Source organism: Medicago sativa, chromosome 1, assembly GCF_051527215.1.
Source record: "Medicago sativa cultivar Bolivia chromosome 1, Bolivia_mono, whole genome shotgun sequence".
Classification (NCBI taxonomy): Eukaryota; Viridiplantae; Streptophyta; class Magnoliopsida; order Fabales; family Fabaceae; genus Medicago; species Medicago sativa.
Genome location: NC_140749.1, coordinates 57,498,267 through 57,512,019, shown reverse-complemented (window position 1 = coordinate 57,512,019; position 13,753 = coordinate 57,498,267). Strand labels below are relative to the sequence as shown.

General features: G+C 36.3%; 1 protein-coding gene across 1 annotated transcript; it reads right to left on the bottom strand.

Moving 5' to 3' along the window:
* Positions 1–7,190: 7,190 nt before the first annotated feature.
* On the bottom strand, positions 7,191–12,117 carry LOC146955703 (4'-phosphopantetheinyl transferase superfamily). The gene is made up of 9 exons (XM_085722768.1): positions 11,812–12,117; positions 11,282–11,417; positions 11,027–11,202; positions 9,456–9,523; positions 9,228–9,329; positions 8,921–9,076; positions 8,256–8,375; positions 7,948–8,077; positions 7,191–7,677 (listed from the first exon to the last, which is right to left on the bottom strand). Exons 2-9 carry the CDS (start codon positions 11,392–11,394, stop codon positions 7,553–7,555), a joined length of 990 nt encoding a protein of 329 aa, XP_085578894.1. The 5' UTR covers positions 11,395–11,417; positions 11,812–12,117; the 3' UTR covers positions 7,191–7,552.
* Between the last annotated feature and the right edge of the window lie 1,636 nt (positions 12,118–13,753).

Below are 13,753 nucleotides of genomic sequence, written 5' to 3'. Positions count from 1 at the left end.
TTCAAAGTGGGTGGAAGCCGTGGCATCGCCTAAAGCCGATAGCAAGACGGTAGTGAAGTTCCTAAACTTTGATCAAGAGAAGGCCGGTGAAAGAAGAAAAGTTCAAATGCATGAGCTTGAAGAATTGAGAAATCAAGCTTATGAATCTTCAAAGCTCTACAAAGAAAGGACCAAGAAGTATCATGACAAGAAGATCATTCTGAGACAATTCATGCCGGGGCAAATGGTGTTACTTTTCAATTCAAGACTAAGACTGTTTCCGGGCAAATTGAAGTCTAAGTGGTCCGGACCTTTCATGGTTAAAGAGGTCAAACCATATGGAGCTGTTGAGCTTGAGGATCCCGTCACAAAAGCCAACTGGACTGTGAATGAGCAGAGACTTAAGCCCTACTTCGGTGGTGAAATTGATCGGTGTTTGACGACGATTTCACTAATCGAACCATGATTTCTTCAAAATGCGTCAAGCTCAGGACGTAAAACAAGCTCTTGCTGGGAGGCACACCCAGTTTTGTAAGTATTTTTATGTTTTATAGCATGTAGAATATCATGAGCATTGCAAAGCAAAGTAAGAAGCATATCTGGGTAAATCTCGCTCAAGCGAAGTTAATCTCGCTTAAGCGAGATTGGTGCATTTTTGAATTGTTGGTTACTGGAGAAATCTCGCGTAAGCGAGTTAATCTCGCGCAAGCGAGATGGTTTATAACGGTTCCCAACATTTGCCATAACTCCCCTTAACCACACACCCACTCATTGCCTTTTGTTACGGTTTCTTTCTTTCTTCCATCAAAATTTCTTTTTCTCTCTTCTCTCACACACATAAACACAAACTTCAATTCAAGCATTCCATTGCATCCATTCCATTCATCTTACAGCATTCATCATCACTAACAGGTTTGAACCCATGCCTTTACTCTGTTTTTATTTTAAAAATTTTATGTTCTTGAACATGTGTAGAATTGGCTAGGGTTAGGGTTAGTGACTTTGGTGTGTTTAGAGACTGTTTCCTTAGGTTCATAACAATGCAAATGAATCAAAATCATCACTGATTTATTTCAACATTCAATTTTGTATATTTTAACCCATTTTGAAATCTTTGAAAAATAAGGGTTTTGATTGAATGTTGAACACAAGTCTTGATTTTGGTTCCTTTTCATGAATTGGTTTGGTTAGAAGAGGATTGAGGTTGAATTTTGTTGAAAATTTTGTGTTTTTGGTTGTGTTATGCTGGAAATGGGTCATTTTTCGCAGGTGCAGAACAATCTCGCTCAAGCGAGATTCTTTACCAAAAATCTCGCGTAAGCGAGTCTTCATGTGAAATCTGGAAAAATCTCGCTTGCAACTCGCTCAAGCGAGGCACAAGCGAGATTGTTCTGTACCTCTGTTTTTAAAGTCTATCTGCCTTAACCTTTTTGATTCCATACATGTGCTGATTATTGTTCTATACTGTATATGGTTTTGCTGGTTGTTTTGCAGATGGCACCCAAAAATCAACCAACCAAGAAACGAAAAACCACTGCTTCCTCATCCGGTGTTGTAGACCGTCCTGCACCCTTACCCAGAAACCCGGACCGTACCATTTACACTTCAAACAAAACCTATGCCAGGTTTCTCGAGCTGAAAAAAGAGAAAACTTGGCATGACAAAATTTTCCGGATTAACCCTGAGGGTGAGTATGCGGACATTGCAGCTGTGTTCACTGAGAGAAAGTGGGAGAAACTCATTAACCCCTACCCAAAAATCAACCTGGACCTTTTAAGAGAGTTCTATGCCAATTCTTTACCAGATTGTGATGCTAAGGAAATGCATGCTGCGTTTTCTTACACCACCATGGTTAGAGGAAAGACCATCCGCTTCGATAGGGATGCCATTAATGAATACTTAGGCAACCCTTACACCTTACCTGAGTCTGATGACCCTGACACACCTGCCTTGTGTCCTTATGGGGAAAGAGAGAGAGCTGCTGATTGGAATCTTGGTAAGATTGAGAGGGAGATTTTGCTACCGGGTAGGACATATATTGAGTCCAAAGCGGGTAACCGCAATTTGGCGGCCTTCACTGATATGAGGCCAAAAGCTGGGATTCTGTTTAAGTTTTTAGTTCATAATGTCTGGCCAAAAAGCCATGTCACCACAACTCCAAAGAAAGTGATACCTCCTCTGATTTGGCATATTTGCAAAGGAAGGCCGGTGGATCTGGCTTCGATTATTTCAAGAGAGCTGAAGCATGTAGCTCTCGGTGGTGTAGCGGGACCAGAGACTAGACTTGCTTTTCCCGGTTTTATTATGGGATTGCTGAAGCATCATGAGGTGCCAGTCACCGAACCTTTTTTAGAAGAGCTGGTTTCTCCTATTGATGATCGATACATTAGGGGCTACATCAAGAAAGCTGCAATTAAGCCATTGCCCTCCTCCTCTACTGTTCCTCCACCTATCCCTCCACCTGAGGATGATCCTCACCAGGACGATCAGGAGCAGGATGATCCTTATCAGAGCATGCCACAGCAGGATGCACCTCAACAGTTCGGTACTTTTGATTTTTCATCTTTTCAGGCATATATGGCTCAGTATGAGCAGCGAGCAGTTGAGAGAGCTCAGGCACAGCAGCAGCAAGCCTTTCAGTTAGCTCAAGCACAGGAGCAGAGAGATATGCACATGATGAGCCAGATGGCAGCTGTTTTTCGCAGCAACCAGGGGATCTACTCGCATCTCTACGATGCTCATATGGACCCGAGATGTTTTGCATTCACACCTACACAATTCATTGACTCTTGCATGTGGCCTGGGGACAGGCCAATTTACCCAGGAGGGGGCAGTGGAGCGGGTGCTGATCATGGTGTTGATGATGATCCAGAGAGGACAGCCACTTTCCATCCATCTGATGACATGGGTGATGATGATGCGGCACACTGACCCGCATCTTTTATCTTTTGGATTTTTAGTGATGCTTAGTTTGCTTTGACTTTTTAGTTTGCTTTGACTCTTTAGTATGTTTTTTATTTTATGCTGGAACAATTTATCGCTTTTGAATTTATACTTTTTGAGCACGGTTTTGGGTGTTCAATACTTTGGTTTAATTTTAATTTCGTTTTGGGTTAAATAGCTTAGCTTGTTGTTTGGTTTTTAACTTAGTGCTTTGGATGAAATGAAATTTTTTTTGCTTAATCTTGCTTGTGTTTAGTCAAAAGAAAAATTGCTCATGAACATCAAAGTTTAAAGTGCTCCATGGAGGCAATTATTGAGCAAAAGGAGGTGAGTGATAATGATATGAATTGTGAGAATGCGCAATGCCAAGGTATTGGTTTCCTGTTGTTCTAGGTCTTACTATGAATGTGAAATTTGTACTTTGCACAAAATGTATCTCATTTAATTCTTGTCATAAACATAAATATTTATGAACCACTTAGTACTTAACCTAAATGTGAGGTAACTTCAAACTGTTGTATATATATGCTGGAGACCGATAATCACCGTCTAACTTGTTTTAGTTATGTTAAATCTGATAATTATTTTGAACTGTTTGAAAGCATGAAAGGATCAAGGCACTTTTTGAATCGAGAGTAACCTACTTGACCACATAAAGCCTACCTGTGAGAAGAGTGAGTATCTGATACCCCAATCTGAGCCAAATGAATCAAGTCCTCAAACATGAACTGTCAATATTCATAAGCACAATGCTTGTTGAATTTGCCTGAAATTTTTCAAAAATCCAGTTCATGGTTGAATCTTATAGGACTTTGATAATTTTACTTTGTTGAACCCTTAACCTTTTTGTACTTTGTCCCTTGCCTTAGGATAGGGGAACATTCAATTAGAGTTTTGTTGTATTCAAGTTGGGGAGAAAAAGGAGGCATTATATGTTAAGTTCTAGTGAAGTTGTAAAATAACCTGACAACATTGAATCAAAGAAAAAGTTGTACATTTGAAAAGAAAAGAAAAGAAAAAGAAGAAAAAGAAAGAAAAATCAAAAATAGAATAAGTTGTCAAGGTTATTGGTTTGATTGTTAATCATCAAAGGTTGTAATTTTTGGTAGGGAAGATTTTGAATTTCAAGTTGTATTACAAAGAATGTTCCTCTTTGATAGGCTTTCTGATCAATTGCCCCACATATGACATTTCTTTTGTAGCCCAGCCAAGTTATAACCCTTGCAAGACCTTTTGATCCATGCTTTTATGCTTTTTGAGACGATATTTGGATGAACACCTAACTTAAATAGGATGTTAGCATGATTGTTGGATGTGTGTTCATTACCTTACTCATTGTTATCTTGGTATTCCATTTACTTTTAAAGAAGTGTGTTAGGTGTGGTTCATAGATAGTTATGTTTATGTTTTGAAGTTTATGATGTGTATTTTGTGCTTAGGACTTGTTTCACATTTATAGCTGTGCTAAGAATAATGGAGAACTTCATGCTTGCCGGTGTATTCACATTTGAATCACCACTTGAAAATTTTTTATTTGATTTGAATTGTTTGGTATTGTGCTAGAAAGCTTGTCCAAAGCCTTGTGAGTTTCCTTTTTGATTCTTTTGTTTGAGGACAAACAAAAAGCTAAGTTGGGGAGAGTTTGATAAGTGCTCAAAAGTAATATATTTCATGTGTTAAAAGAGGCATTTTTAGTGACTTGTTATGCAAGTTATCTACGGAAAAGCAATCAATTGTTGTAATTATACCATTTATGCTTTATATGCCTAATTCCACCCAATTTATGCAGGAAATGACAAGCAAGGACCAAAACTCAAGTGTGTAAACCAAGCAAATCTCGCTTACGCGAGGTCATCTCGCTTAAGCGAGATTCCTCCAGGGAGAAGCTCAACACTCGCTTACAACTCGCTTCCAGGTCGCTTGTGCAATTTTAGAATCTCGCTTACGCGAGATCATCTCGCTTACGCGAGATTTCTCCAGGGAACAGATGAGCATCTCGCTTTCTATCTCGCTTCCATGTCGCTCAAGCAGGATTCTAAGGCGGTTTAAGTTTCAAGCAACCTCGCTTACGCGAGATGCAGCTTCATCAAGGAGCAGGGCTACGTGGCAAGACTTCATTGGCCATGGTTGGTTATTTAGGATTCTCGCTTGAGCGAGATGTATCTCGCTTAAGCGAGATTACACGTTTTCAGCCCATTTAAATACAAGTTTTCCCTCTCTCTAGGACTATTCACTATTCCATTGAAACATTTTATACATTTCTAGAGAGAGGTTAGAGCTATTTCATAGAGAGAAACACAAAGCAAGTGATTAAGGAGTAGATTCAACCCTAGATTCATTGAGACATCAAGGATCTTGGCATGGAATCTTCATCTTTCCTTCATTCCTTGCATTTGTTTACATGTCTATGTGTAACTATCACCTTCTTTGTAGTATTGAGGTAACAACCAAGCTATTATGTAATCTTTTGATCTTTTAATATATAAGGTTCTAGCTTAATGATTCAATATTGTTGTTATTCTTGCTTTTAATGCTTTCAAAGAGATTCAAGATGATTTGGATACAAACTCTTGAATCTAGAACTAGAATAACAATCTATCTTATGTTATATCACTCTTGACAAGTTTGTAAACCTTTGATAATTACTTTTAATCAAGATTTTAATGCTTTCGGATACTTAATCAGGCTGGACACGGTCGATTAAGTTATCCGATCGACTTTGTTATCGTTTAAGGAATTTGGACACGAATGTTTAAACGCTAACTTGGAAATAACGATGTCGCTTTGGACACGAAGGATGTTGTAGAAATGATTGTAATAATATTGGTTATAAAGCTAGAATCTGTTAATCGATCGAGAGATTGCTGCTGTTATGCTTGCTCGTTATCTTATACCGCAAGCGAAATAGTTCGATACCCTCTCGTTTTTACTTTTGTAATCTATGGATATAGTGTTACAAACAAACAAATTATATCCAAACCCTTAATGTGAACTATTGTGAAAATGCTTATAATAAACGTAACTCCCTGTGGAAACGATCCTATATATACTCACGTGTACATAGTTTTATGACATGTAGGAAAAATTTTACATCAATTTTCTCTCCTGTTGAAGTCCTATATATTTTAAATACGAACACATAAAGTCCCTTTTTCCATTTTTTTAATTAAAAACACGCTAAGTTGGCATGCAACATAGGATAATTTTAATTTTTAAAAATATTTTTTATCAAACATAATGAAACTCAAAATATATGAACATCTTCATATCTTCATCGTTTTCTTCCTAAACCAATAAAAAAAATGTCTACCGAAATGCATATCCAAATAATCTCAGTATTATGTTCACCTCCATCATCTTCTAAACTCAAAAAGTAAAATCCCCAAATTCTCAATATAAACCCTAAGAAAATGTGATACGTGGAGATTTTGACAAAAGTGCACCCAACTATCCAAAATAGGCTTTAATCATACTCCCTCCGTTTCAAAATGAGTGTCGTTTTAGGTGTTTACACACATATTAAGAAATGCAATGATTAAAAGAAAGAGAATAGTTATTTTACCAAATTATCCTTATTAACTATTGGTTAGTTTTAAAAGTAATATTTTGGAAGTAGTGTGCAGAGTATTAATTGAAGGGTACAATTGAAAAGAAAAAGTTATTATTGCATTGGAAACTGAAAGCGACACTCATTTTGAAACAAATTTTTTTGGCTAAAGCGACACTCATTTTGAAACGGAGGGAGTATTTTTTTTGTTCTCACATCGCTACTACCGCTAGATACTTGGTGAAAATGGAATGAGTTTTACGTTTTTATAACTACCATTATAACGGGAATTTATATCCGGGTTTTGGTGAAAACGTCGGCTATGAAAATATCTATATTTTTTGGGTTTTCTTTTTGAACGTGAAACCCAGATCTTTGATGAGGTTTACAACTTGGTTGGAACTATGGAGAAATTTCAAAATCTTATTGTTGATGTTGTTGCAACATATGTGATTTTTTAGTTTTATTGAGAAATAAAATAAGGGCCCCAAAAATAATTTTTCCAATAAAATACAAAAATATTAAAAGTGTAATTAACTGTAGAAGAAGATGTGATTAACTCAAATGTTAGAATCGGTGCAAGTTGTAGATAGAAAAGGACAGAGAAGGAAGAATGAGTGAGGTGCATAGTTTTAAAACGGGAAAAAACATGACTTGAAATGATTCAAGTGTCAACGCAAGAGTACGGTATAACTTTAGAGACTCTGTTGAACTTGCAGCATTTTTGAAGTAATAGAAAGGGTTAAATTTATGTTTTATGGACTCTTAAGATAACATCGAATGCAAAAAAAGGTGTAATTTTTTGAACATATTATAAACAAGATGCCTAATCTTAGTATAAGCAAGATGCTTAAATCATTCAAATAATGTAATGGATTATTACATTACAAATTGGTTATTTCCTGCACGTGCAACAACCACTGCAGAGGTAAATGGGGAAAAGGAAGTACATTATGCTCCAATGTTTCAGTAGATATCAGCATCTAAGACAGTATAAAAAATGGAGCTTTAAAATAAATTAGAAAACTGATTCTAAAATGTAATGTCGTTGTTGAAACTTCCATTTTATTATGGAATCACTAATCAACACACTAGCAGTTTACTCAAGCCCCCAATGACTTCCGCAGAGTCTGTTCCGGAAATACATTCATCTTCAACAAATGGGATTGTTTTCCGTATAATCAGATTTACTGGAATGCTCCCTTTGTCTACAAACCACATACATGAGCCATTATCAGCTACTCAAATTGCTCAAACTACTAGTTCAAAAAATAATGTTACTCATACAATTGTTGAATCTTTTTTGTGGTAGTGATACAATTGTTGAATCTAAAAATGACCACAACAATTGTTGCTGCATTTTGATACCAGAAAATAGTTTAACATGTGGCACCGACAGCATGTGCAGTTATGAAAGTACTGTGTAACTACCATTTCAGCAATATACTCTTATGACGACAAAAGAAAAGGCATGCTACCTGCATTGGTGTTGTCCTTTTCTATGCAAACGGCGGCATAATGAGAACCAATTAACTCTAAAAGCACAAAATGCCAATTGCTTGAGAGATTCTTCAGGTCACCAGAAGGCTCAACGGTAATTTCAGCTTCCTGTCAGCAAAATAAACTCTTGAAGCAGACAAAATCAAATAACTCGCATGGTACTAACACAAGGATTTGTTCACTATACTGCGATTTCAGCCCGAATATTTAGGGCATGCCCGTATGACAGTAGCCACCCCAGTAGTTCACCAACATAAATATGTAACCAACTTTGCAAGAAACATACCTTAGAAATCACATGGGGTGGAACATGGATACCTCCTTTCACATGGTCTCTTAATCGAATAGTGAAAGTATTAAAAGGAGATGCTGAGAAGCCCCTTCCCAGTGCTTTTACATATGCCTCCTATAAATGGCAAATGTCTCTGTAAGTGAAGCTGCAGAATAGGAAGAAAAAGAATGGTTGAATTCTCAACCTACTTATGCTCCCTAGTCACATTATAATTACAATTATCATAAAGCAGGTAAGTACCAAAGGAAATATATGCTTACTACTCAACATTTGATTGATCGCACAAAAATAAGGAACTCATACATAAAACAAAGAACCACTAAAGACTAGAGCTAACAAATAGAAAAAACAAACTATTAGACACTTAAAAAAGCATTTTACTAATATACATCCTTACCCATTGAGAAGTTTTATATCACATCATTTATGTTTTGCAAATATTTCTAGTATCATAAAAAAATAAGTAATGCTCAAAGAGAAAAATCAATGATACGAACTAACCAAAAAAACACTCAAATTTTCTCCAGTTAGTAGTTCAATGAGTCACATTTGTGCTTCTGACAAAAAAGAGTCAAGTTGGTTTCTAACCCAACTCTCAATCCTAACTGAGTAGTAAAAATCAACCCAATAGCGCAGCGAAATTCAATAATGTAACAAACCTTCAGAGTCCATAATTTAATAAACTCCTGACGCCGAAGCTCAGGATCTACAATGTGAGCTAGCATTTCTACTTCATGTGGAGAAAAGTATCGACGAGCAAAGGCTAAAATGTCATTCTTTAACCTCCTTTGCTTCTCTTCCACATCAATTCCAATCTACAATGAAAACACAAGTTAAATATGTTCAGAGACAATAGTCTTGAGCAGGAAAAATGACAACAAAAATAATAAATCTAAAAACTCGAACAGAATATAATATAATGACAAAAAAATAAACATCATTTCTATAACAATATAAAATACATACCGGTGAGCCGACAGTTACTCCACATGCTATCAAAGAAGAAGTGTGTGAGATATTAAAATGTAGTGGTGGTAGGCTCCGATCGTCAGCGTATTGCCAGTCTACCTATTCAAATATGCTACTTAAAACTTTTGACTCATCACAAAAAAAAACTCAATGAACAATACATAAGATAAAAGTGCAATCTTTCAGAGTTAGAGACAAGTAATATCTAAGAATAGAAAAACACACCTCAGGTTTGCCATAATCGTTCTTCCTAAACTTCAAGGATTTTGGATCAATTTGACAATTTGTCTGGTCTAGCAGCAAAAAAATTTGTTTAGACACGTGACCTCTGTTGCGATATAGAAAGAATCAAAACCAAATGATACAAGAACATGAACAATATACAGATAACAGATGTTCCACCAAACAAGCAGGCTATATGTATATCAGAGAAAACATATTCAAACAAATTATGTTAAAAGTTGTAAAGGTAAGGAGTTACATAATGTGATTGGTTCCAGAAGAAAAGGGAAACAACATCAACATGTTATGGGCCTGAGACCAGGTCCCAAAATTATAAAGTCTATGAGAGGAGGACGAAGAGATGTAAAGTGCTTGATCAAAACTCCCAAGGGGATAGGAGTTACAACTTTATGCCGAGGAAGCAGTTGAGAGAGCGATTACAGGGAGGGCAGAGTGGGGGGTTATTTGAGTCACTGTGGAGAAGGATAAAGGGCGGGCTGGAAAACAGTTACACTTGCAAGAGCATAGGCATTCTCGAATTTCCTATTGGGTCGTATTTTCATTCATTTCCTGTAATCTGTTGTATTGGTTCTGAATTGTTGTTCAGAATCTTGTTCTTAATAAAATTGCATTTCAATTACCTAATTTGTGTGCGAGACTTTCTGGTATCTGTCAGCGATCCTCACAATTGCCATTGAGGTACAGGACATTGATATAATAGTGTATGGATTTTCCATTATATATACCAATGCTCAAAACAACACCGATTACAAAAAAAATAAAAAAGTACAAAGAGAAAAAAATAAGTAATCAAAAAATATTAGCAAAATTTGGAAAACCAAATCTCGCTAGTTGCTATGATAGTATCAACCACTAAACGAAACCACACGTTTTTGGTCCAATCAATACTAAAATCTGGCTGAACATGTATATATGAATATGATTTGCAAACAAAATCTTCAGAAATAAAATCTGCTTGGTTAATAGTAGATAATATAGTAACAGCAACAACCAAGTCTTTTCCCACTAAGTGGGGTCGGCTACATGAATCAAACAACTCCATAGTGTTCCATCAAAAACCATGTTTTTCTCTAACTCATTTATCTCTAGATCCTTCCTAATAGTTTCTCTTATAGTTTTTCTAGGTCTACCCCTACCTCTCTTGATCTGATTCGCCTTCATTTGATCTACTCTCCTTACTAAAGAATCCATAGGTCACCTCTCTACATGCCTAAACCACCTAAATCTAGTTTCTACCATCTTTTCTCGTGTAGGTGCTACCCCAACTCTCTCTCTCTCTCTCTCTAATGTCATTATTTCTAATTATATCCCGTCAAGTCTTGCCACACATCCAACACAACATCCTCATATCTGCCACGCTTACTTTATGTTGGTGTTGGTTCTTTACCGCCCGACACTCTATCCCGTACAACATTTTTCCTTCAACTTAAGCAGTACTTTAGCATCACATAAAACACCTGAGACACTCCTCCATTTCAAATAATATAGTAACAATGTCATACAAATGAAATAAAAAACAATAAGAAAGTAAGTATTAGAACTTCAAAACATACATCTTGCTATTGTAGTGCGAACCAATGCACGAGCTAAGAGAGCACTTTTCTGGAGCTCCTCCCCACGCATGCGAAGTACATTTTCTTTCTCACAAGGTGATAATATTTCAAAATATCGATTCAATAGGTTTGTACACTTTACCTCATGAGGTAAAACATACCAAAAATGGGCTTCCCTGCATTGCAACATACAAGATAGTCAGCACCTTATATATATCAAGCAACAACCTAGAAGATAAGTAACTTATGCCATACTTTTGTGCTGGAAGTTGCACGGGCGGCAAACAGCATGATGCGGTGGCGAGATTCCTTCCAAAGCAATATATGTTCATCATTAACCGCGGTATTTTGTAACGCGTTGAACTCATGCGTACTCAGGACCAAATCATACCTAGCACAAAGTAAGGCACCGCATAAAAAGCACATTTTAATCAATACTGACTTATAAAGCACGACGCTCCTCGGATCAGGCATGTCACGTGTCTGGCAACAACACGACATCAACGCATATAATTATGCTGAATTATGTGATTTTCTCAAATAAGTATCAGTGTACGTGTCGGTGTCCGTATCCAGTGTCCCCATCCGTGCTTCATAGATACTGACTTACCATGATATAATAAGAACAATGCAGCAGTATTAATAATAACAATAATCAAAATTGAATTGAAATTAAGCGATTGTTAATCAACAAACAGTCAAATAAAAATCCGCCGAAACAATAAAATTACTTATAAAGTTTGAACTGTTCGACTTTTGAAGTTAAAATTCCAAAATTAACTTACGATTATTCGAAATGGATCAGCGTGCGCGGGGAGAGACAACGGCGGAGGAAGGGTAGCGTCTGGCGGAGTGTGAGAGGGAACAAAATCAACTGAATTAATACCAGCCAAGCATTATAAGGCCAGTGATCAACTTTAGTCTACTCCCTCTTTTTTTTGTTTTTTATGTCCCAGGGGAGAAAGAGAAGAGGAACGGTGGTCGACGGCGGTGGAGGAAGGTGTCGGCAGTGGCGGAGAAAAGTTGATGGTGGGTGGTGGATTATGAGGCCGTAGGGGGAGAAGAGAAGAGGAATGCGTTTTTCACCGGTTACTCTCACGTGTTTCCCCTTCAGCTTTAATTGAATTTTTTTTTTTTTTTAAAAAAAAGTATACCACGTGGCACACCCTGATTAGACAATGTTATATAACATAAAATGGTCAACGTTACACAAGTGGAACCCTTCTCTGTTGCTTCCATAAAAAAAAAATTATGGGAAATTCCAAAAATAAGGTTTTTATTTTTGAATAACTTTTAAGTGTTTATTTATTTAAATTGAAATAAAAACTGAATTTAAATTCCATATTTTTTTTATTTTTTAAATAATTTTTTATCTGAAAATATTTAATTTTTTTACAAATTCAAAAAAATTGCAAAAGTAAGTAGTATATTTGTGAATTTCTTTTCTCACATTTCATGCTTCTCTCACCTTTTTCAAAATTCCAAAAAAAAGCCTTCTGATTTTCATACTCTAAAATATGAAATGAGTTTTCCTGATATTTTTAAAGAAAAAAAAATAGTCACGTTGCAAAAAATAGTCACATCACTTTAACCACAGTTGAATCGTGGGAAAAACAATTGTGATTAATTTTTTTTTTGTGGTGGCCGAGGTTCGAACCTCAGACCTTACATATATTACGCATTGTTCATACCAACTGAGTCAAGTTCACGAGGACGATTGTGACTAATTTATTGAACTTAGCTAGTTACCGAAAAAAAAGGCCCGTACGAATTGTTGAATTTGAAAATTGAAAGAAATGTTTAGATTTACAGAGGACGCGTGAGAAACAAAAAATGTGGGATGAGAAATTTTCAATATATTTTTCAATCAACAATTTCCAATATTCATGGAACGAGCACTCCACATTTGTGTTTATGTGTTCATGATCATTATAGGACTTTGATATTTTTAATCTTTAATACTTCAATATTTAAAATTCTCAAGTTTACATTTTGATAAATAGACTAAAGAAATTTGCTTTTATATTTCCCTTTATTCCTCTCGCGCCTCTAAATTTTATGTTTTTGCCTCTAAACACATCGTTGGGGAGTAGAGCTGTCAAAACGGGCTACCCGGCCCGCGTCGGGCCGGCCCATGACGGGCTCGGGCTTTTGCGGGCCGGGCCAAAAAGGCCCGGAAGATAAACGGGCTCAAAAAAAATTGTCCAAGCTCGTCCCTTTGCGGGCTACGGGCTTTCGGGCTAGCCCGGTTATTTAAAGTTTTTAATTAAAAAATTACACTAAAAAATACAAATCAATGCTAAACTTCACAAATTACCAATGTTGATTTGTTATGTGCCAAATATTACATTTTAAAGTAGACATTGTCAATGAATTACATTCAAATCGACAATAATACAATCAAATGAGTGACATAAAGTTCAACTTCAACGTTCCAGGTGCACTGCAATTTCAATAATACAATTAAAAGGACAAAATATGATACAAAATCAACACCACACTACCTTGATTAAAACTCATACAATCACATAAGACAATTCCTACCATGATAAATACACCCATCTTTGCTACTTAATACTTATCCACCTAAACTGGACTGGGTTAGCAAGTCCTTGTATTCAGCACCTAAGACACAAAACAGAAGTCACCCTCTCTGTTTGATTCTCATCACAGACGAGTTTGGCATTTTGTAAAAATGAAATACTCAATTTTTAGAGATGATAATAA